The 23,134-nt window shown below is 39.5% G+C and overlaps 4 protein-coding genes across 11 annotated transcripts; all 4 read left to right on the top strand.

The window, feature by feature from the left end:
* Positions 1-2,694: 2,694 nt before the first annotated feature.
* LOC116197129 (ubiquitin carboxyl-terminal hydrolase 12-like) lies at positions 2,695-8,677 on the top strand. 5 transcript variants are annotated; one of them, XM_031527161.1, is made up of 13 exons: positions 2,695-2,838; positions 4,391-4,468; positions 4,570-4,689; positions 5,083-5,205; positions 5,483-5,554; positions 5,637-5,725; positions 5,819-5,927; positions 6,216-6,284; positions 6,393-6,500; positions 6,593-6,708; positions 6,808-6,965; positions 7,159-8,108; positions 8,350-8,677. In XM_031527161.1, the coding sequence occupies exons 2-12, from the start codon at positions 4,439-4,441 to the stop codon at positions 8,046-8,048; spliced, it is 1,884 nt and encodes a 627-aa protein (XP_031383021.1). In that variant the 5' UTR covers positions 2,695-2,838; positions 4,391-4,438; the 3' UTR covers positions 8,049-8,108; positions 8,350-8,677. The 5 variants fall into 5 exon arrangements, with proteins under 5 accessions (XP_031383021.1, XP_031383020.1, XP_031383024.1 ...); XM_031527160.1 differs by lacking the exon at positions 2,695-2,838 and adding an exon at positions 3,671-3,795; XM_031527162.1 differs by lacking the exon at positions 2,695-2,838 and adding an exon at positions 4,030-4,054.
* A 1,200-nt stretch (positions 8,678-9,877) lies between these two features.
* LOC116197132 (MATH domain and coiled-coil domain-containing protein At3g44800-like) lies at positions 9,878-12,026 on the top strand. The gene is made up of 4 exons (XM_031527166.1): positions 9,878-10,027; positions 10,273-10,390; positions 10,487-10,644; positions 11,001-12,026. Exons 1-4 carry the CDS (start codon positions 9,931-9,933, stop codon positions 11,945-11,947), a joined length of 1,320 nt encoding a protein of 439 aa, XP_031383026.1. The 5' UTR covers positions 9,878-9,930; the 3' UTR covers positions 11,948-12,026.
* Positions 12,027-12,609: 583 nt separating this feature from the next.
* LOC116197133 lies at positions 12,610-18,290 on the top strand. Of its 3 annotated transcripts, none has more exons than XR_004154997.1 (13): positions 12,610-13,171; positions 13,283-13,440; positions 13,610-14,531; positions 15,195-15,265; positions 15,369-15,441; positions 15,719-15,774; positions 15,859-16,034; positions 16,148-16,418; positions 16,784-16,869; positions 16,978-17,061; positions 17,160-17,279; positions 17,379-17,454; positions 17,559-18,290. XR_004154997.1 is itself a non-coding variant. In XM_031527168.1 (3 exons), exon 3 carries the CDS (start codon positions 13,764-13,766, stop codon positions 14,556-14,558), a length of 795 nt encoding a protein of 264 aa, XP_031383028.1. In that variant the 5' UTR covers positions 12,631-13,171; positions 13,283-13,440; positions 13,610-13,763; the 3' UTR covers positions 14,559-14,788. The 3 variants fall into 3 exon arrangements, 1 of the variants encoding a protein (XP_031383028.1); XR_004154996.1 differs by having other exon boundaries at positions 12,613-13,171; positions 16,347-16,418; positions 17,559-18,289; XM_031527168.1 differs by lacking the exons at positions 15,195-15,265; positions 15,369-15,441; positions 15,719-15,774; ... (5 more) ...; positions 17,379-17,454; positions 17,559-18,290 and having other exon boundaries at positions 12,631-13,171; positions 13,610-14,788.
* Positions 18,291-19,262: 972 nt separating this feature from the next.
* LOC116197611 (MATH domain and coiled-coil domain-containing protein At3g58410-like) lies at positions 19,263-21,473 on the top strand. Of its 2 annotated transcripts, XM_031527789.1 has the most exons (4): positions 19,263-19,440; positions 19,511-19,676; positions 19,798-19,955; positions 20,345-21,473. In XM_031527789.1, the coding sequence occupies exons 2-4, from the start codon at positions 19,564-19,566 to the stop codon at positions 21,232-21,234; spliced, it is 1,161 nt and encodes a 386-aa protein (XP_031383649.1). In that variant the 5' UTR covers positions 19,263-19,440; positions 19,511-19,563; the 3' UTR covers positions 21,235-21,473. The 2 variants fall into 2 exon arrangements, with proteins under 2 accessions (XP_031383649.1, XP_031383648.1); XM_031527788.1 differs by having other exon boundaries at positions 19,263-19,676.
* Positions 21,474-23,134: the final 1,661 nt, after the last annotated feature.

The raw sequence follows: 23,134 nt of genomic DNA, 5'->3' as shown, positions 1-23,134 counted from the left end.
AAAATAAATAGTAGAATAACACTGTAGCAACCCACTTATTTATTAACCACCGTTTTTTCCCTCAACATATTTTTGAGAACAATTAGCCCCAAACGTTGGTATTCCATCTACCATTTATACCATTCCGTTAACTTCCGTGACGGAAATTTCATGGACGGCGTTACCTTTTCCCTCACTGTTCCATTACGGAAGGGTATAAATGGTAGACGAAATGCCAACGTTTGGGGCTAATTGGTGGCAAAAATATGTCAGAGGCAATAACGGTGACTAATGAATAAGTGGATGGCGACAGTGGTAGTCTACTCTAAAATAAATGGTTAATCATATATAAAGACACGACCTTTATTCAAATTCACAAGTCTAGCACGACCTTTCGAAAATTACACAGAAAGCACGACCTTTCGATGATTTTATCTCGGATCGCTTGATTATTGAGCCGGAAAATTATAAAAAGGAATTGCAGAAACTAATCTTTTCTGCCATGAAGAAGAACCGGGAGACGCACCTTTCCTATAAAGAATTGTTGGAGAAACTCACCAGGGAAGAGGAAGAGCTGAAGAAGAAGCTGGAGGAGACTAGATCTCGGAAAGCTGAACTTATTTCAGATTGGGAGGCTCTAACAGCAAAGTCAGTGGAAACAAAGTCGAAGTACATTTCTCAAAAAACCGAAGCTACCGGAGGCTGAGGAATGGAAGAGGATATTCGAGGAGAGGATGTCTCGCTTGACAGCTGCTTGGTCATCTTTGAAGGCCCAATTCCTTTGAATAGGCTGCGCATTATGGTGCTGGAATTGGTTTTTTTTAATCAAAACATCTGTCAATAGGTAGTAACATTTCCAATGTCACTACAGCTTTGAATTGATTTTCTATCTCGGCCAACCTCAAGCTTTCTTATTAACATCTCTTGAATATAATATCGAATACGTCTTGACTAATAACGTTTTGCAGGTCATTCTTTTCTCTCTTTGTTAATTTTTCATGGAATCTCCTCACCGTTGGATGTGTAGTGGGTCACGGAACCCATGCGCATCCTACGCGGGGGAAACCGTGTTAGCATGACACAGAGTCATGCTATAGGGGGTCCCCTTTTTATTGATTGGTTTCACTACCGGGAAGGGAAGGGGGGAGAAAGAAAACAGCAAATTTCTGGCGCAAACCTGATATGATCAAATCAAAGTTCCACCGAGCCCAGAGAGAGGTCCTGATTGCACCTTTTATAGGTTTACGAAGAATGGGCTCTTGTTGGTGAAGTCATTGAGAGGACCTCCAAAAGGTGAGGAATTTCCTTTGGTTGGTGGGACATGGCAAACTCCTTAGGAGCAAATAGCGTTTGCTTCATGGCTTGGGCCGCACTGGGCTTATGCCCGCTGTGCAATTCTGCTGGCGAGTCGCTATTTCATGTGCTTCGCGATGGTGCACTTAGAGCGGTTAATAAATTAAAAATTGAAATTATGGGTATTTCACGCGTAGTGCGGGTCAAAGTTCCTATATATATATATATATATCTTATATGATTCTATATTACTTAGTAATATTCAATTTTGGAACCAGCTCCATTTTTATATAGGGTGGTTAAAAAGTCTAAAAATACCCATTACTTTTAGTTTATGTATCATACTATTTAAAATAAGACATTAATCGAAGAATAATATTGTCTGTTTGACACATATACATGTCAATTTCTTCTTATTTTATTATCTCCTCTGTCAATCTCTCAATCCTGAGTTTGTCATATTATGTTTGTCCTTTTTCAAATTCTATCTTCAACTCATTCTTTTTATTTTTCTCATCGTTTGTTTTTTCTTCTCTTTCAAATCAATACATCCATCCATGAGCATATTGAAAATTTTCATTACAATTTTAGCGGGTTAAACACGGATGGTCTCTAGTATATTAAAAAAAGGGGAAAAACCATAATAAGATTATGTACCGCGAGGCATCCGGTTCGAGTATATTATAAGAATATAACAATAACTTGACCATGGACTATAGGCTGGAATGCAAATATGCAATATTGTTGTATTTGATAGATATATTCGGATTACTATAAATGTGGGTCATTGCATAACATATAATTTTCTTTTATAGAGCTACCACGATTATAATTTGGTCGTAACTTAGTAACGTGAGAATTTAATATTTCTCGAATTTAAAGTTACCATCTTTTTTTTTGATAAATTAAAGTTTAGTTTATGAAGTTGTGATGTGGAAAATTAATGCCAGTGACTCACTACAGAGAATTCAACTTTTGATAAGAAAGTACTCTTTCTTTCATTTGGGTAGGTAAACATATATTTTATAGTTTTTATTTTTATTTTTATGATTTTTTAAAATTTAAAATATTTTCTTAAAATAAGCAGGCCTAGATTTGTCAAAAATCAGAACCTTACAAACAAACTGCGAGTAAATTCCCTAAAATAACTTTGGGAGATGAAAGTTATCTTAATTGAATCCCGATTCATTTTTTTCATTAAACTAAATCTTGACAGTTGAAAGCTACATCAGATCAGTCCTTCCATTTAAAAAGTTGCGTGAAATATAATCGTATGATGTGACTTTTTATATTGTTTCTCAGTCTGAAAAAAAAAAAAAAGTGACCCGATGCTTTATTAGAACGTACAACTTTTTGATATTTTAATTAATCAAAGTCATGTCTGTCGGACAATTTTTCAAGACTTGCTAGAGAAGAAACTGACATTACACAGCCGAATATACAAATGCCATTTGCAAAAGCTTCATGGGAGAAGGTATCCTTTCTCATAGTCAATTCCTCTCAGCAACATTATAGCTAAAAGGAGGACTGTGAAGCCAGGAGTCCCTGAGGAACCTTTCATCTCAGGTGATTAACTTCGATTATTCGCTTCCCGATCTAATTTGCTTCCCGCTATACCAAGTTTTCAAATTCGAAGCCTTCCACAGACAAGAGCTATCCTTTTATTTCCTTTTCCGGTTAAGCGTATTGATTGTTCCGGTGACTGATTTTAGTTTATCAACCCAACCCAAACCTTGATGAAAAGTTTGTGTTTTGGTTGTAAGTTTATCAAAATCGGATGGGAGATAGTTATTGCTTCCTGCTGAAGCAGAACCGTGAAATCTGTGCTTCAGTTGTTTGGCAAAGTTGTCGCCTTTGTTCTGCTCCAAGTGCCCGTCTGGAGCTCTTATTCACTGCTCTGTCTTTGATGATGTCCCGTTTGGTTTTCTGTTTCTCCTGATACGATGCAATATTGTGCATTCGCCCTGAGATGGTTATTGCTGCTTGCCGCGGAAGACCCATGAAATTTGTGATTCAGTAGTTTGGCAATGTGGTCACCTTTGATCGGCTCTTGTCCTGTTTCATCTGTCCCCGTTCTGCCCATTTGGAGCTCTTGTTTACCGCACTGTCTCTGATGTTGTCTTGTTTGGTTTTCTTATTATCTAGTAAGTAATTTACTATTTTCAAAAAAAAAAATTCTTATCATATAAAAGGACTCTTATTATTTAGCGGGAAAATTCACAGACAACCACCCGATATGAAGTGACGGTGCGTCTGATGGGTCGGTAATTTTGTTCCTTTAAGGAGCCTTCTGAGGCAAGCCCATTGATGAGTACCTCCTTATTAAATTAATAAAGTTTCATTCATTAAAAAAAAAATTGCTGAAAATTTAATAAATTTTTTTAATGAATGAAACTTTATTAATTTAAGCAAAGTCAAGTCGTCTGACAATTTCAAGACTTGCTGAAGGAGATAGCTTTCCCTTCTCCTTCTCCTCAGTCACCTGCAACTGCAACAAGCTTCTTGAGAATCGTAGAGCCTCAGGTTCTCTGTCATATCTTATAAATCCTATAGAAGTTCTGATTAACTTTTTTTTTTTTTAAATAATCTAACTCGAGGGATTAACGTGTTTTTTGCGGTCCTTGAAGTTTTCTTTTTCCTTTTTTTTTTTTGGGGGGGGGGGGGGGGGGGGGGGGTAATGTTTGGCTGATCAACCCAACTTTTGACGAAATCAGATGGGAGATAGTTATTTGCTTCTTGCTGCGGAACAACCATGAAATTTGTGCTTCAGTAGTTTGGCAAAGTTGTTACCTTTGATCGGCCCTTGTCCTGTTTCCTCTGTTTTTGTTCTGCCCAGTGCCCATCCAGAGCTCTTATTGCACTGCCTTTGATGGTGTCTCGTTTGGTTTTCTGTTTCTCCCAATACGATGTAATCTTGTGCATTTGTCCTGAGCAGTTTGGCAGAGTTGTCACATTTGATCGGCTCTTGTACCGTTTCCTCTGTCCTTGTTTTGCCGATTTAAAGCTCTTATTTACTGCAGTGTCCTTGATGATGTCTTGTTTGGTTTTCTGTTCCTCCTGATATGATGTAATTCTATGTATTCATCCACTTGATCATTCTTATTTCACGGGTGTGCAGCGTCAGCTCGGTTAGGAGTAATCCCTCAATATTCCGAAGGAGTAGGAAATGGACGAGCCAACTTATAAGATCATAAGGGTAACGCTTTTTACACTCATAGTTTATAACACGAAGAATATTGATTAGTAAGCCTTATTTGTATTGGCATGAACTAACCAAAGCAACTGATTAATGGTTAGGTTGCCCTGGATCGGGACCTCATCGAGCAAATAGGAAGAGATATCTATTTTGATGTTGTCGACCATGACAGAGTTCGGACTTTCCATGTCCAGAAGCAAACGCCCTTTAAACTTTTCAAGGTAATTACTTATGTAGCTGCCTTTATGACCGTCCTAGCAGCTTCAGAACCGTCTTTGCAGGTTCAGAGGCAAACACTCTTTAAAACAATTAATTAATATTTCACCTTTTTCTATAACCTTTCTATATGTCGATAATTGTTTTTGTAATTTTGTGTGCATATGCTGTTATTGCTAAGTAGTTTTACTAATCGTTAAATATTCACTGTGCTTTTGGCTCAATGTTATGTTCAATCTCAGTTTTCTGATTAAAATGCGGCAATTACCACGTATGTTTATAGGACATAGTCGATTAGTGCATTTAATTCTTCACTACTTGCATTGAATTTCAGCATCATTTTACGCTTAGTACTAGCGATATCTTCTTAAATGAATGACAAAATTAGTGAACCACAGGAGGAAATTGCTGAAGTCTTTGGCATACCAGTGCAATTTCAGCGGTTTTGGAAATTCGCAAATCGACAAAATCATACGCACCGTCCTTGGAAGCCCCTAACACCTGAAGAGGAATCAAAACCTGTAACCGCACTTTTCTTGTTTTCATTCTTATGACGGGTCTCTCTTTTAATATGAATTTTTTATTGAGAAGTCTCGTTATTTATGTCCTATTTAGTCAAGTGGACCCGAAGTAATCTCATTATAGTTGCAAATATTACATAAACTGGGATATCCATATTAATTAGAGAACTAGCTCTTCTTTTTGCCAATGATGCTTTTTTTCATATTGAGATTTCAATTCATATTTAGTTGTGACTGATTTAAGTAGAATTTGTAATAGCTTATGCTTTTGTCATAGGTTGGAAAGCTGAAGCAAATATCAAAGAAGGCTAAGGAACTGAAATTGTTCTTGGAAGTAGAGTTTGGCCTGGTAAGGTTGCCTTACCTGCACTTAAAATTTCAATTTTAGCCAATGATATGATTATATGCTGTCAATTCTGCAAATCTTGCAGCATCGTGGTCCTGTTTCTCCGCCTGTCAAAAGTATGGAAGATATTTTGTTGTTTTTCAAGCTTTATGACCCTGAAAAAGGAGAATTAAGGTAACTGGAAATTGTTTTTTATCTATGTTCTCTCATTCCTTTTCTTTCTTCACTGTTCCTCCTCCTCTCCTTGAGCTTTTTTTTTGCTGCCAGGTATGTTGGCAGGCTCTTCGTGAATAGATATGCCAAACCTTGTGACATTTTAGGAAAAGTAAATGAGATGGCAGGCTTCAGTCCAGATGAGGAAGTAGATCTTTATGAGGTTTGTCTTTCTGTCCTATCTTTACTTTCGGTAGAAAGAAAGTGGAAAGTCTGCTGTACACTTACTTGGATTTTTTTCAAGACCTTTGGGCGAGTAATCATTGAGTTTATGATCTTCAGATTTGTACATGATCTTCACTGACCATTATATCATCAACTGTAAAAGAATAGACTCCCCGCCTTCTGTGACTCCAATAGGATCTCTGTTATGTTAAGAGCATGAGTTATGTGCCAATGCATTTACGTTTTTAAAAAGATGTATCGTTTGTGCTTTCACGTTGACTTGCAGGAGATAAAATTTGAGCCCTCTGTCATGTGTGAGCTCATTGATAGGGCCGCTTCATTTCGAGCTAATCAGGTACATCTTGTTCCTGCAACCTGTGCTTTTTGTTTTGTATTGATTTGTTTTGTTTTTTGGCTTTCTGCCTCTCCTGTTCTTTATAATTGTATATCCGTTGTATTGTAGCTCGAAGATGGAGATATCATTTGCTTTCAGAAACATTTTGTTCGTGGTGCTGAAAGTTGCAGATATTTAACTGTTCCTTCATTTTTGGAACACATACGTGGTCTCCAGGTTATACCCATCAACATGTGTGTGTATATATGTATACACACACACACACACATGCATACGTAGTTTTCCTTCAACTGAAAGTGGAAATGCAGGAAATGGATGCACGAAATCGTCCATCTGAGAGATTTACGTGGAAGATCAGCAATTTCAGCAAGTTGACTTCAAGGACCTACTACTCAGAAGTTTTCACTGTTGCTGGCTGTAAATGGTAAAAGATTAACTTCTGAAAATTAGTAAATTGAGTTAGCTATTATGTATGATATTTTGCAGCTCAACATTTTCTTAATATGTGTGGTTTATTGAGCAGGAGGATAACGATTTTCCCAAAGGGGAACAACACCGATTTTGTCTCTATATACTTAGATGTTCCTGATTACGCGTCTTTGCCAATTGGATGGAGCAGAACCGTCGATTTTAGTTTGACTGTGGTCAATCAAAATTGCCGGGATACCTCGATTAGAAAGGGTACCTTGATACTTCCCATAGTTTATTATGCATTTCATGTCAATTATGCACCTGGGTATCTTGTGAATGGTCATCCTGCGGCTATTGCATTGATGGGGCTTCTTCCTTAGCTCATTTTTCCTTTCATCATGATGAAGCATTATTAGAAAATATTCGATTGCCTAAAAGATGAGTTGTATCAAAATGATTGCAGAAACAAGTCACAAGTTCACATGGCTAGAATCTGACTGGGGTTTCACTTCGTTTATGCCCCTGACCGAGCTCCATGACCAGACTAGAGGCTACATAGCACAAGATACTGTGGTTGTTGAAGCCAATGTTATTGTCCACAAGGCTGTCATTGTCCCTCCAGTTGTTGCTCCTGACACGGTTCTTCCTCCATCTGCTCCTCCACTTGATGCTTATTTAGGGAGGGAAGCAGACAGATTCGTCTCATATTTTAATGGCCTGGATGAGTTCATTGGTGCTGCCGAGACTTCTGGTTCCAGAGAAGGACCAAGTTCGGGCACTCAAACTTCTCATATGCTTCCCAGAGCTCCCAGTTCCGAAGAGGTTGAGAATGCTAAGCAGTCCTTGAAGGAATGCCTTTCAGACCTTTTCAAGCTGAACATGAAAGATAGATTAGCTTCTGCATTGTCTACTCTCAGCATCGCGGAAACTGGGCTATCGGATGAACAGAGGAGTTCAGTCTTGGAATTCCGGGTTAACTTCGACGATTTTATCTCGGATTACTTGACTTTTGAGCAGGACAATTCTGAGTATGAATTGCAGAAACTACAGAACGACCTACTCTCTTCTGCCATGAAGAAGAACCGTGAGACACATCTTTCCTATAAAGAATTGTCGGAGAAACTCGCCAGGGAAGAGGAAGAGCTGAAGAAGAAGTTGGAGGAAACAAAGTCTAGGAATGCTAAACTTATTTCAGACTGGGAGGCTCTTATGGCTGAGTCAGAGGAGACAAAGTCAAAGTACGTTTCTCAGAAACCGAAGCTAGCAGAGGCCGAGGAACGGAAGAGGATAGCAGAGGAGAGAATGTCTCGCTCAACAGCTGCTTGGTCATCTTTGAAGGCCCGGTTCCTTTGAATAGGCTGTGCCATTATAGTGATGGAATATGCTGTTTGGGATCAAAGCATCTGTCAATAGGTAAAAACATTTCTTAAGTTATTACAACTGGATTGTCTATCTCGGCGAACTTGAAACTTGAACTTTCTTTATGTGCTCTACGACTGATGTGGACATGAAGTGATCTATGTTATCGTACTAGTCAGGTTGAAATTTGAAATTCTCTCCCCGATATTGTTCCCCTTTTCCTATTGGTGACTAACGATGCTACAGATTTCCTCTATTAAGATTTTAAACTCCTCTCTTTGCTGTCTATGATCAGTTTTGTACCGGGATGGGAGAAGAAAGAAAAAAGGTGAGTTTCCGGAGCAATCTAAGGAGGAGGTCCAACTCCCTGGAGCATTCAATAAAATGGAACCATGATTTGATGGGTAATGAGGCTCGGTTGATGTTTAAAATTTGATCACTGTCATGAAGATTGTACAATTTAGCATACATTGATAAGGTAGTTTACCTTGTGATTCTGGTGGAGTCGATGTTTCTTTCCTTTTACGTTTGCATCGAAAGTTCGAACAAGCAAACAGGACGGGTTATATTTGCCCCAATATTTGACCAAAAAATATAAAATATAAATGGGGGTCTCAATGTAATATAACTTAACTATTGGGCGGTAGCGATCGCTGCGGTCCCATCCCAGAGTACAGGGGCTGCCCGATAGACTATTGTTTGTGCTGCATTGGGCGTGCATTTAAACCCACAGTTCAGACCACCACGGTTCCAATTTCCTGATATTTGACCTTACATGCACCAGTTGTAGCACCTGAACGATTGACGGTCCAACTAGCCAAGACTTGATTACAAAGCTCACAAAGCTCCCAGCTCAGAAGAGGTTGAGAACGCTAAGCAGTCCTTGAAGGAATGCCCTTTCGGACCTTTTCAAGCTGAACATGAAAGATCAGTTAGCTTCTGCATTGTCTACTCTCAGCAGTGCAGAAATTGGGCTATCGCATGAACGGAGGAGATCAGTCTTGGAATTCCGGGTTAACTTCAATGATTTTATCTCGGATTACTCGACTTTCGAGCAGGATAATTCTGAGTATGAATTGCAGAAACTACAGAACGACCTACTCGTTTCTCCCATGAAGAAGAACCGTGAGACACATCTTTCCTATAAAGAATTGTCAGAGAAACTCACCATGGAAGAGGAAGAGCTGAAATAGAAGCTGGAGGAGACAAGATCTAGGAATGCTAAACTTGTTTCAGATTGGGAGGCTCTAATAGCCGAGTCAGAGGAAACAAAGTCGAAGTGCATTTCTTAGAAACCAAAGCTAGCAGAAGTCGAGGAACGAAAGACGATATCCGAGGAGAGAATGTCCCGCTCAGCAGCTGCTTGGTCATCTTTGAAGGCCCAGTTCCTCTGAATATAGCTGGGCCATTATAGTGCTGGAATTGCTTTTTGTAACCAAAACATTTATCGATAGGTAGTAACATTTACAATGTCAGTACAGCTTTGAACTAGTTACCTGTCTCGATGAACTTGACCTTTCATAAGTGGATCTTATGTCAGATTGAAATCTGAAATTCTCTCTTCGAATTTCTCCCTTTGTCTTTGCCTTGATATACGTTGTAACAGTAATTTTCCGGGGGAAGAAGAGAACATATTTCTAAAGGATAACAAATTAAGAATGATGTTAAGGGTCGATGGTTGGAGCCCTTGAGGGCAAATAAGGAAAACAATATTTGTTAAAAGGACTTGGCAGTTGTATTATACAGTATAGAAATATATTAACAAAGACCAAGAAACAGGGCTATTTATGCTGAGGCCCAATCATGCTTGCAAATGTCAACTCTGCCACTGGACAGAAAGGGGAAGTCAACTGACATTACACAGCCGAATATACAAATGCCATTTGCAAAAGCTTTCTGGGAGAAGGTATCCTTTCTCATAGCTAAAAGGAGGACTGTGACGCCAGGAGTCCCCGAGGAAGCTTTCATCTCAGGTGATCAACTTCGATTATTAGCTTCCCGATCTAATTTGCTTCCCGCTGCACCAAGTTTTCAAATTCGAAGCCTTCCACAGACGAGCTATCCTTATATTTCCTTTTCCGGTTAAGCGTATTGATTGTTCTGGTGACTGATTTTAGTTTCTGATGTTAGTGTTCGTTTGATTCCTGTTAGATCGAGTTCCTCTTCTTCTGAAGAATCTGAACTGCCAAAGTTTTTGGCTATCTCTTCTTTTTTACAGCAAGAATGGATACCCGGAGTCCTTCCTCGGGAAGTTATACATGGAGGATCAACTACTTCTCCCTGATGACTCAGAAGAAGTACTACTCCGATGTGTTCACTGTTGGAGGTTGTAGATGGTATGTTCAATTAGTTCTACTAAACTTTATCAACAGAATTGTTATGCAGCGTTCGAGTAATTGTTTCGTTCCTACAAACGGGTTGATCTGAAACAGGAGGATACTAATTTTTCCCAAAGGAAATAATTCGGACTATTTCGCCATTTACTTGGATGTCCCTGACTCTGCAACTCTGCCATCAGGGTGGGCTAGAGAGGTCTTCATGACCTTCACTATGGTCAATCAGCATGACCAAAGCCGTTCGACAAAGAAAGGTTACATTTCTCTCCCGTTATTTCTACTCACTTCAGTTTGCTGCCGCTTGTTTCCTGTTTCTGGTGCATGTTTGTTGTATTTTAGGAGCTGTAATCTTTTGGATTTTCAGTCTGTTGAGGACAGGATTTGGTATATTGTCTTGATACTTCTGGCTGTTTTTTGTCTTATTTCTGGGGTTAGAAATTCCGTCCGATTTCAGGAAAATGTCATAACCTGCTAATGACAGAAACCGTTTCAGTTCAGAATGTGTGATTCTGTTGTGAAATTGTGAAAACTTGTCTTTATTTTCCGTAAGTACGAAGAAGAAGGAACTTAGGCACAGGTTTTACTTGAGAAAATAAACTATGATTTGCAGATACTCGCCATCGGTTCAATGCGCGGGAGGTTGACTGGGGCTTTGCATTGTACAAGCCTCTCACTGAGCTTCGTGACAGGACCAAAGGTTTTCTCATTAATGACGCTGTAATTGTGAAAGCTGAAGTTGAGGTGCAAGCTGTCGTCCCTCCAATTCCTGTCCCCCCAGTTGCCGTTCCTCCAACTGCCGTCCCTCCAACTGACTTCCCTGAGGCTGGAAGTAGCCCTCCTAACGTGGTACCACCGGCTGTCACTGCTCGCTTGATCACAGATGCAAACCGCTTTGACTCTTTCTTTAGTGAGCTGGAGGAACTTATTGTTAGTGCTGAGACCTCTGCCAACAAAGAAGGACCGGGCTCAAGCAGGAGTAATGATCAAATGTTTGATTTGATTTCCGGGTCTCCGAATTTGGAAGAGGTGGAGGAGGCTAAGCAGTCCCTGAAGGAATGCCTTTCCGACCTCTTCAAGTTGAACATGAAAGATAAGCTTGCCGCAGCATTGCAGACTCTGACCCGTGCCGAGGTCGGATTAACATCGGATCAGCAGAAAGTGGTCAAAGGCTTCTGGGACAATTTTAATGAGTTTATCTCCGATTTCTTAAGCTTTGAGCAGGAGAACTCTGAGTTTGAGCTGCAGAAGTTGGCAAGAGACCAAATGTTCTCCGCCATTAAGAGGAACCGCGAGATCCACCTTTCGAACAAGCAGCTGCTGGAGAGCCTCAACAAGGAGGAGGACGGGCTCAAGAGGAGAATGGAGGAACTAAAGTCAATGAGGCAGAAGCTCATGTCCGACTGGGAGCGCCTGATGACCATGTCCGAGGAAACAAAGTCCAAGTACACGGCTCAGGAGAAGAAGTTAGCAGAGGCCGAGGAAAAAAAGAGGATCGCTGAGGAAACGATGTCTCGGTCTGCTGCAGCATGGTCTTCACTTAAAGCACAATTCCTTTGAAAAACTTGAACTGGCTCTACCAAAAGTTCTCTGTAACCTATATAAATGAATAAAGGATGTGCCGTCCATTGCTGCTTTCTGATCTTTCCTAAGGAAGATTTCAAATGAAGTGCCTATGGTTTAGGAAAGTGATTTGATGTAGCGTTCGATCTTTTTTCACATTCAAAAACAGAGTCGGGAACTGTAATACGAGATCTTAATCCAGCAACCTCGTCTGTTGCTAGAACTCCCGGACTGGGACCCAGGCACCTCAGTGCCGGTATAATTTCTTGTCGGGATGAATATTCCATGATCTGACACAGATCTCTTGATGGGTATTGCTTAGAAGTAATATTGGATTTATAATCCATCCATCAGTATACAGATATGATAAAACTTTAATAAAAAAATTTACATAGAGACGGTTGGATAAACAAAGTTTGTGGTAGACTTTTTAATTACTGATTACGAGAAATTGAAAAAAATGAAATAAAAGGAAGAAAAGGGATACGTATGAGAAATGCTGGGTGACTTTTGGCCATTTTAGGCGCCTTTCTCCCCAAGTTACGCGGTGGTATGTATACATACACACACGCATATATATTGTTTATATTAATTATATCTTTGTGTGGATATATTTGTTGTACGAGTGGGTTGACTTTGCCAACCATGGCTTTCAGCAGCAGGAGTTGACCTTGCAATTCCCACCAGCAAAACATTCATGGCGGAAGCTTACATCGGAGTTGGCGGAAAGTTCATAGCAAATGAATATATATATATATATATATATATTTCAATTGTTTCTCAAAATAATCGAATCCCCCCTAAACTTTTCTTTATTTTTCAGCCCACGCTGAACCAAAACTATCGAATTATTGATCGTGTCATAAAGACATTTATGTCCACGCACCGATCGTCCCCACCCCCCCGGATGAATATGTGCTTCTCAATCGATTTCCATTAACGGAAAGATTTCGAAGTCCAAGCTTTTCATATCAAGTTTCTGTCTTCCTCAAAGTTCCTGAACTTCGAAATGACAAATCTGTAGCTGGGTAGCTACCTCTCCCTGACAAAGCAGTTCTTTGTCCGCTGTTCAACAGAATTTTGCTTCCCGTTGACCAACCAGTCGAGAATGGATTTGCAGAATCATCCGTCTGGAAGCTATACATGGAGGATCAACAACTACTCCTCGTTGACTCAGAAGAAGTACTACTCTGATGTCTTCACCGTTGGCGGTTGTCAATGGTACGTGATTTCAAACCTTAGATTGGAAAGGTATCTTCTGGTAGAATTTGAAACTTTCGAGTGATTCTGTTTTCCTTTCTCATTCAGTGTCAAATGATTTTATTGAAATAGGACGATACTGATTTTTCCCAAAGGGGTTAAGTTGGATCATTTCGCGATTTACTTGGCCGTTCCGGATGCTGCAACTTTGCCAACAGGATGGAGCAGAGAGGCATACTTCACCTTGACCATGATCAATCAGAACGATGGAAGCTTTTCCACCAGAAAAGGTAGGTATCCCCGTAATCTGCTTACCTATTGGTACGTTGGCTGTTTCATCCGCACAACTCATTCGGCCTTTTTTTTTTTTGGCTTTCCGAGAAATTGGAAAAGAAAGAAATTACTTGCACTCTCATACTTCCGAGAAAGCATTATTTAACACCCTAAGAAAAACTGCAGAAACCGTCTACGTGTTCAAGGCACGGGAAGCTAGTTGGGGATATGCATCATTTACGTCGTCAATGACACTGTCATTGTCAAAGCTGAGGTCGATGTGCTTGCTGTTGTTCCTCCGGTTGTTGTCCCTGAGGCTGCTCCTCGTCCCGTTCCTTACATGGCCACATCAGTCGTCAACTCTCACCAAGTCGCAGAGACAAATAACCAACCTAATGCAGTCCCATCAGTTGTTGCTGTCAATGCACGTCCAGTCATGGAGACGAACCATTTTGACTCTTTCTTTACCGAGCTTGAGGAGTTCATTGTTATCACTGAGAACAAAGAAGGATCGAGCTCAAATAATGATAGTAACATTCAAATGTGTGATATGATGTCTGGTTCTCCAAGCTCGGAAGAGGTGGAGGAGGCTAAGCAGTCCTTGAAGGAATGCCTCTCGGACCTCTTCAAGTTGAACATGAAAGATAGACTAGCCGCTGCTCTGTCGACTTTGACACGTGCCGAAGTCGGCCTCTCATGTGATCAGCAGAGATCGATCAGAGCCTTCTGGGACAACTTTGATGATTTCATATCTGATTTCCTGATGTTCGAGCAGGACAACTCTGAGTTTGAGCTGCAGAAGCTCACGAGAGATCAGATGTTCTCTGCCATGAAGAAGAACCATGAGGCGCACCTATCAAACAAACAGCTATTGGAGGCGATCACTGAGGAGGAAGAAGAGATCGGGAAGAGATTGGAGGAAGTGAATTCAAGGAAGGAGAAGCTCATCTCGGACTGGGAGAGTCTGATGACCAAGTCCGAGGAAATGAAGTCCAAATACACATCTCAAGAGAAGAAGTTAGCAGAGGCTGAGGAGAAGAAGAGGATCGCTGAGGAAAGGATGTCCCGATCCGCCGCTGCTTGGTCTTCCCTGAAGGCACAATTCCTTGTAATGCCCCCGTTCTCTGATGCTTAATGGTGCTCTTTGATGCCAACTTTATGAGCAATTGTAAATTGATATTGGTTTCCGCGGAGTGGTATGCTGATGGTTGCACGAAATTTAATGTGCATGACCATAGTTGAACTTTAATGCAGGAGCAATACGAAAACCATTGGCTGAGTTCTATTTCTAATTGAATGTTGATTTTGGAATTATCCGCTACCATGAGATGTAAGGCAGTATGATTTGTATGTATCAGAATTTAAGAATGTGTTTATTTCAACTTAATTAAATAAGCGCTTAAAAGTTAGTTCCAAGTTAGTTATATGAGAAAATGAGTGTAAAGAGGAAAAGATAAAGAGATGAGGGTCTAAACCACTTAATTATTAAGCAAAAAATCACTTAATGAAATAAGTAGAAAATTTTGACTTAATGAAATAAGTCATTATTCACTTATTGTTGCTCTTATCTCTCACAAAATTCTCTTTTCCTTATTCTGTCATCCCTTCTTCCTATACGTTTCTTCCATTAACTAATTAAGTGCTTAATTTTTAAGCACTTAATTTATCAAACACAGCCTAAGATGACGGCCTTTATCATGTCTAAAATTCTAGATGTGATCTACATTCATTTCAACGCGTTTATCTGTTCTGGTTGGACATTTGCTCTTAGGAGATTAAAGTTCGATCCCAAGTGACACATCTGAGCATCAAGATGAGATGTCTTTTGTTCAAATGAGTCAGGTATATACATTGGTGTAGAGCATCTTTAATTCGGAATCCATTGTTTATCAACTTCTCTGTTCCTTTGTTATATACTGAAGATTGGGATATCATTTCCTTTCAGAAAGCTCTGGTTGAAAGCGAGGAAGGAACTCAATGTTCTGATGTTCCTTTACCTATGGAATATTAATCACCAGGTAGTGTCCTACGAACATGTTTCACCTTAGATTGTTAGTCAGGACAAGGAAATTATATCACGTGTAAAATTGTTATTTACCCTTTTTGCTTTGTAAGAGCTGTATACTTGATGATAAATTCGAGTGGGACACTTTATTTGCCTTGAAATTTCTATTTGCTGTTTACTTTTCTCCTTGAATTATGAATGAGGTTGGTATTACAATGGTTGTACCTTTAGTCATTCCTAACTCCTTATGCTGTTTGTTAGCTGATATCTAGTTTATCATTGCTGCACAGATTGTTCACTTCCGATCCTTGGAAAGACCAAATAAGGAAGAATTTGTTCTCGAGTTGTGAGTACTGCTTAAAAATTGCTACATGGATGGATTTCGCAGTAATGCTAGGCATTGATGAAAACGTGTTTGTGATTTTTAAAGGTCGAAGCTACATGCTACGTTGAAGTGGTGGCAGAGTGGCTCATCAAATCGGTTTAGATGATCCAACCAAAATTCAACTAACGTCTCACAACTGCTACTCTCAACAGCCAAAGCCACGACCAATCAAGTACGGCGGCGTGCAGACCTTGGTAGACATGCTGGTTCATCATAACCAGGTAGATGTCACATACTCCATTCGAATTTTGGTTTGTTCTTACGAATTATCATCTCGAGCATCAGATATTACTGGTTTCAAATGGCTCATTACTCTTGCTCTCTCGCTTAGCAGACTTCAGTTATCTTGTATTATGAAGTTTTGGGCATACCTCTTCCAGAATTGGAAGGCCTAAAGAAATTGAAACTTGCTTTCCAACATGCAATGACTGGTCAAGGGCGTTTCTGTTCCCGGCTATCTTCTTCTGATGCCATTTTATGTTCATCTGGTTTTGTCTTGACCTCTTTAGTAATGGTGTATCCCTCTATTTTAGGTTGTGATTCATTATCTTTGGCCGCTGAAACAGAGCACTGTGGGAGACGGGCTCAACAAGCTCAAAAAGAAGGTGCGATTTGCTTATTATTGAATATGCTCCGGGGCATCAGAGTCATTAATTTAACATCTGATACTTTTTATGCATGCTCTCATTCCTGAATTTCATTGTTCCATAATACACCTTGAAGCAGGTTTGAGTTTATCTCATCCAGTAACCGAACTTAGACTGCTGCAAGTTTTTTACCACAAAATCTACATGGTACCATGATTTCCTCTCTCCATTGAATACATGCTCGTGATGAGGCATACATTACGATTCTATATCTTCTCTTACTCAACAAAGTTTGCATCGAAATTGGCAACTAAACAATCAGGTTATGAACGAGCCCATTACAGAGAAATCTTTGGTTTAACATTGTTGTTTCATCCCTGCAGATCTTAACTCTCAGTGACAAGATTGAGAACATAAATGATCAGTACAGGACTTTACGTGCAGAAGATGTAACCTGCCTTTCTATTCAGTGGGTTGAGTTAGCAGTGAAATCCTGTTTATGTATTTACTATTCCGAATTAGAAATTGCCCAATTTTTCCTGAAAGAGGTTCCTCTGTTTATTCCCATCTGAACCAGATCCTAGAAGAGGAGAACCTTGGCCCCTTCCACCACGCGATTCACGCTTATCACTTCTGAAAAAAAACTGCTAAAAACCAGATGGTACCGAGCTCTCCTATTTCCATTTCACCGTTCTTGCTCTATTTGGACTTCATATAATTGGTAAACAGCTCATTTGGTCATTTTACCATCGATCTCAGCAAATAATATGCAACTTTGGGGAACCATTTCTATTGGTCATACATGAAGGTGAGACGTTAGCACACATCAAGGTCCGGATGCAAAAGAAACTGCAGGTTCCAGCTGAGGATATCTCACGGGTAACTCATTCGGTCATCTCTTCGCCTTCTGGCAACTCAAACTAGTTTTCACCTATGATGGCCACTTTTCAAATGTAATATCCTATGGCCATCTTGCAGTGGCGCTTTGCCTTCATGTCGCTTGTGCTTTCCCCAGTATCTCAATGACTCTGAAATCCTATGGAACCATTTCAAGGTTCGAAGTACTGTCTCTCCCTCTCTCTATTTCCCTCTCCCCTCGACACACCATGTTCAGTTCAGTTGCCATTAATACATTGTTGAAATTCATTATGTGAACAGAGAAAAGATTCTTATGAAGCTTGGGAGCAATGCCGCGGCTTGCAGCATCCCGAATGCTCCCTAGAGGTCTTATAAAGGTCTTATACAGAATTTGATGAGATACCAGTCACTAAGGACTTTCGCATGCTTAGTTTCTCTTCTTCGCTTTTCATGATTGTTGCATGCTACGTCGGTCTTATATCATCGGATGGGAAAGAAGGAAAAGGGAAACAGTGAGTTCGGACAAACCATTTGTACCCTTGGCCAAATTTGCAGAACTGTGCCAGCTAAAAGCCTGCCGACATCTAGAACAAAGGTGAAACAGACGATTGTTGATATTATCGTAAATTTCGATGACACTCCCTATAATTTGTAAAATGGCCAGCGATACCCCCTTTCAGAATTAGCCACACACCACCCCTTCTTTTGCCGATTTCTACTATTTTTTCTTAAATCAAGTCAGATTTGATTCGGATAAATGAATCAGATAACCGGTCGATTTGTGCAGTTCCGTGACATGGGATCCATGTAGCAAAGTGAATATTCTCTTAGTGCCACGTCAGCGAAAGTAGGGGTGGGGAGTGGCTAATTTTTTAAAAGAGAGGTGTCACTGACTATTTCACAAACTATAAGGAGCGTCGTCGAAATTTACCCTTCATATTAATGTGGATTTATTGAGATGCTTATGCAATGTTCTTTTGAAACGAAGTTGTTGGGTTCAATCATCTCTCGTGGGACTTATGTGCCACTTTATTTCGCTTTTTTCCAATTAATGGACCTCTTTTAAGACTAAAAAATAAGTAAATATAATTTATCTTTTTAATGAAAAAGAATTTAATTATCCATATATTTTTTTTGATAAAAAAATTATGGGAGACATTACTTTTCCAATTCAAGGATCGAGCATTAAAGTTATTTTCCCTTTCAATAAGTGTTATTTCTGAAACTCAAACTTGTATTCTTCTCCTTATATGGGTTAAAGTTGCTTACTATTCAACTAATACTTTGTTGGTGTATATTTTTTCCGATGAATATTTGTCATATATATATATATATATATATATATTAGGTAGAAATTATATTGATACCCGCCCATTTATTAGGTACTACGATTTTTATTTCATTATACTAAATTCACTAACTTTTTTTGTAACCGAAACAAAAGTTTTCTCCTCCTCCAAGGTCTAGCCACCCTTAAAAGCTATTTATAAAAGTCACTCTCTCCCCTCCAAGTTTTGTTAGTCTTTTATTTTAATCTACATAAACTAATGAATTACAAAAAATTTCTTATCGTTTTATTTCGACGCGTCATCACATGTTTAAATTGAAGAATAGTTGAGTAACTTTAACAACCGAGTGTTAAAGGCACATGTGATGACTAGTATAATAAAATAAAAATCATAATAGTTAATAAAATGCGCATGCATTCTCGCAATGAGTATTGAACTTGAAAGTTATCAGATGAAGATATATGCTATTGTATTACGTTCTCTTCTGTAAATATCATATATTCTTTTAATTTTAATGAAAAGGTTTAAAATTATTCTGAAATCAGTATTATTTTTCATCAATTATCACAACGGTAAGAACACTTCTAAATCAAGTCTAAACTTTACTATCGGTTGGAAATTATTAACACCTCAATCAAAAGAAAAAAGAAAAAGAAAAAATGGATAATATGGGGGAATGATTTAATTATGTAGCATTCCGCTCCTTGGACTATCCGAAAGGTCAAAAAGGTCTCCGGTCATTTTGTTGGAGTTACAGAGGCAGAGATTCCGTCGCGGAGAAGTTTGCTTTCCCTCGCCCATCTTCTTCTCCTCCGTATCTTCCCCACCCCATCAGCTCCCTCCACTATAAAGAAGCTCGATCTGCAAATTCAGTGGGGCTTTGCTTCGTTAAGGTTTGAGCTGATCGTCCATTTACCTTCAGGTGTGGCGTTTCTTCCTCACTGAATCCGAAGCTTTTAACAGACAAGAAGACTTTCCTTTCTGGGTTTTCATCTTGGACTGAGAGCAGGCGAAAAATGGAATCTCTGAACCCGCAGCCGGTGAAGTTCACATGGACGCTCGAGAACTTCTCTCGGCTGAACGTTAGAAAGCTCTACTCCGACGAGTTCACGGCCGGCGGCTGTAAATGGTACCGCAATTCAGCCCCCAACTCGACCGACTTGTTGAAAAGAGCCAGAAAAATTCGTTATTTCTTGCTCCCTTTGCTTGATTCTGTAAAAAGGATGGTTGTTTTGATTGAATTAAAACAGGCGGCTGCTGGTTTTCCCCAAAGGGAATAATGTGGACTATGTCTCAATATACTTGGATGTTCCTGATGCTTCGACTTTGCCGTCCGGGTGGCGCAGGGAGGCCCAATTCAGCTTGATCATGGTGAATCAGAATCACCAGAGCTCTTCCACGAGGAAGGGTAATTGCATACTTTATTCAGTTGTTTTTCCTCGTCGTGAGTCTTTTTTAGAATTTCGAGTTTCTTGTGCACTGGTTGTGCTTTCCGAGCTGTTGTCAACTATGTCACACGTGTAGGATCGATATCGTGTAAATCATTTAATGCAGTAAGATGCTGTAATTTGCTGTGGGGTACTAACAAGCTTTTAACTTTCTTCGCGGATAGTATAGTATCTAAGAACAACAGCAGCAATTGTAAATGCTATTTCTACTTGGGAACCGTTGTTATACATTCGAATCTGCGTCGGTGTTAGATATATAGATAATTTTTCGTTTCACTACAATCGCAGAATACTCTGAGATGCAAACTCTCGGATAGTTTATGTGGCCCTCTTTTTTCTATTTTGGCAGGATCACGCCACACCTTCAAAGCAGGGGAGGCTGACTGGGGCTTTACATCATTTAAGCCTCTCGCTGAGCTGCATACCCATATAAATGGTTTTTTGGTGAATGACGCCTTGATTGTGGAAGCCGAGGTTGATGTGCTCGCTGTTCACCCACCGGTTATTGTCCCTGAGGCTGATCGTAGCCCTCCTGACATGGAACCACTGTTCGTTACAGAGACAAACCGCTTCGAGTCTTTCTTCAGCGAGCTCAAGGAGTTCATCATTACCACTGAGAACTCAGCTGCCAGAGAAGTGTCAGGCTCGAATAGTACCGAGAATGATCAGATGGTTCGTTTGATTTCTGGGTCGCCGAGCTTGGAGGAGGTGGAGAAGGCTAAGCAGTACCTGAAGGAATGTCTCTCGGACCTCTTCAAGCTGAACATGAAGGATAGGCTCTCAGCAGCTTTGTTGGCATTATCCCATGCTGAAGTTGGGCTCTCGTCTGATCAGCAGAGATCAATCAAAGCCTTCCAGGACAACTTTGATGATTTCATCTCCGACTTCTTGACCTTTGAGCGGGACAATGCCGAATTTGAGCTACAGAAGTTGGCAAGAGACCAGGTCTTTTCCTCTGTGAAGAAGAACCACGAGATCCACCTTTCAAACAGGCAGCTGCTGGAGAGCCTCGACGCAGAGGAGGAGGAGCTCAAGAAGAGAATGGGAGAAGTGAAGATGAGGAAGGAGAAGCTCGTTTCTGATTGGGAGATTTTGATGACCGAGTCTGAGGAAGCGAAATCCAATTATGTGACTCAAGAGAAGAAGTTAGAGGTGGTAGAGGAGAAGAAGAGGATTGCCAAGGAAAGGATGTCTCGATCCACCACGGCTTGGTCTTCACTGAAGTTACAGTTTGTCTGAGACTTGGAACTTCACGCCTGTGGCGATGATTAAGCCCGTAGACCACTTTGCATATCCGAATCTGTGAATAAAATGTCAGCACGGTGTTTGATATCCATGTAGAGTAGGTGTGCTTTGTGAATGGACCTTACCTGGTATATAGTTATTAGGTGTTCTGCTATTTGTCGGGTTCGAACTTCAGTGATTTTTCGCTCGATGTTCCATGGAGGGGATTGTTCTTTACATGATTTTCTTCGTTATTCCCGCTTCTCGGAGTTGGTTGTCAGCCAGCCCCATTTTTATTAATTTGCAGCAATGCCCCAAAAACTTTTAAGTAACTGCAGAATGATCCTATTTGGGGACGCGGCTGAGGGGAGGAAGAGTGAGAGAGAGAGAGAGGCACCAGCAGTTGAGGAGAGGGGGTGGTCGAGAGCTCTGATCCATCGTCGCTCCAGAGACCTCATCTATGGCTGTAGTGACGGGGATATGGGCCTCACCCCCTCCACAAACAAAAGCTCTCCAATCTCTATTTTGTTATGGCGGCTGGGATCGGAGCCTCCATCGCCCATGATCTCCCGACTCTCTCTTTGTGACTGGGGAGATCATGGGCAGTCGAGACTCCAATCCTTGCCACTGCTGCTCTATACAAGATCGCTAGAGGCAGCTGCCATCGCTGCCCCATGTCTCTGATGGCTGCAACTTCCTTTTCTTAATTTTTAGCCAAAAAGAAAAATTAAATAATATGAAAATGTTGGGTCAAACTGAAAAGAAAAATGAAAATTATAGGGATGTCAAGTGAATACAAGCTCCCATATTTATGCTACGTTTGGTTTGTAAGTAACATTTTAAAATCAAATTTTAATTTTAAAAAAGAGTTGTATAAATGGTTATGTATGAAGTCCACATTTTGACTTTATACGAATTATTTTGTTTTGTTGTGGAAAAAAAATGATATAAATAGGACACATCATTTAATTTTGTATGAATTATTTTGTTTTATTGTGGATAGAATTAAGTTAAAATGTGATTTTAAAATCACATTATAAAACCAAACAAAGCATTATTAGTTATTGTGATTTTTACTTTATTATACTAAACTTACTTACCTCTTTTCCTCCTCCAAGCTCTAGCCCCTTTAAAAGCTATTTATAAAAGTCACTCTCTCCCCTCCAAGTTTTGTTATTGTCTTTCATTATAATCTACATAAACTTATGAATTACATAAAATTTGTTATCATTTTATTTCGACGTATCATCACATGTTTAAATTGAAGAATAGTTGAGTAACTTTAACAACTGAGTGTTGGACTTTATGGGCAAGAATTGGAGTTATATTAACTAGTTTTTTATAGCACTTCTTTTATCAAGTAATTGGTAAGTATATCGTATTCTTTTTCGGTCATGAATGAGGCTCATACAACTGGTATAATAAAATAAGAATTCTAATAATTAATAAAAGGTAAATGCAATTTTGCAATGAGTATCAAACTTGAAAGTTGTCAGGTGAAAATGTATATTATTGCCTTGCGTCCTCTTTTGAATATATCATATATTCTTTTAATTTTAATGAAAAGATAATCTATTCAATATTAAAATTATTTTGAAATCGGTATTATTTTTCATCAATTATATCACAACGGTAAGAACGCTTCTAAATCAAGTCTAAATTTTACTATTGGTTGGAAAATTATTAACGCCTCAATCAAAAGAAAAAAGAAAAAGAAAAAATGGATAACTCGAGGCAACGATTACAGCCCGTTTGATTTCGCAATCTGATTTTAAGATTTTAACTCAAACTTTAACTCTGCTCACTGTACAATAAAAGTCAACAACACAATTATTACTTTTTTATTTTTTTCAATTTTTTTAACTATTCAATTCAATTTTTAATAATAAATTATCTCAATTATTCATTATTTTTT

This window comes from Punica granatum, chromosome 2 (assembly GCF_007655135.1).
Source record: "Punica granatum isolate Tunisia-2019 chromosome 2, ASM765513v2, whole genome shotgun sequence".
Classification (NCBI taxonomy): domain Eukaryota; kingdom Viridiplantae; phylum Streptophyta; class Magnoliopsida; order Myrtales; family Lythraceae; genus Punica; species Punica granatum.
This window is presented reverse-complemented; position numbering and strand designations above follow the sequence as displayed.

Bases quoted from the DNA above. Each gene is read 5' to 3' on its own strand.
- LOC116197132 (XM_031527166.1), top strand. From the start codon at position 9,931: ATGCCATTTGCAAAAGCTTTCTGGGAGAAGGTATCCTTTCTCATAGCT. The intron at 10,028-10,272 runs GTGATCAACTTC...TCTTTTTTACAG, and splicing joins CGAGGAAGCTTTCATCTCAG to CAAGAATGGATACCCGGAGT. The intron at 10,645-11,000 runs GTTACATTTCTC...TATGATTTGCAG, and splicing joins AAGCCGTTCGACAAAGAAAG to ATACTCGCCATCGGTTCAAT.
- LOC116197129 (XM_031527161.1), top strand. From the start codon at position 4,439: ATGGACGAGCCAACTTATAAGATCATAAGG. The intron at 4,469-4,569 runs GTAACGCTTTTT...ATTAATGGTTAG, and splicing joins CAACTTATAAGATCATAAGG to GTTGCCCTGGATCGGGACCT. The intron at 6,709-6,807 runs GTAAAAGATTAA...TTTATTGAGCAG, and splicing joins ACTGTTGCTGGCTGTAAATG to GAGGATAACGATTTTCCCAA.
- LOC116197133 (XM_031527168.1), top strand. From the start codon at position 13,764: ATGGCCACATCAGTCGTCAACTCTCACCAAGTCGCAGAGACAAATAAC.
- LOC116197611 (XM_031527789.1), top strand. From the start codon at position 19,564: ATGGAATCTCTGAACCCGCAGCCGGTGAAGTTCACATGGACGCTCGAG. The intron at 19,677-19,797 runs GTACCGCAATTC...GAATTAAAACAG, and splicing joins ACGGCCGGCGGCTGTAAATG to GCGGCTGCTGGTTTTCCCCA. The intron at 19,956-20,344 runs GTAATTGCATAC...CTATTTTGGCAG, and splicing joins GAGCTCTTCCACGAGGAAGG to GATCACGCCACACCTTCAAA.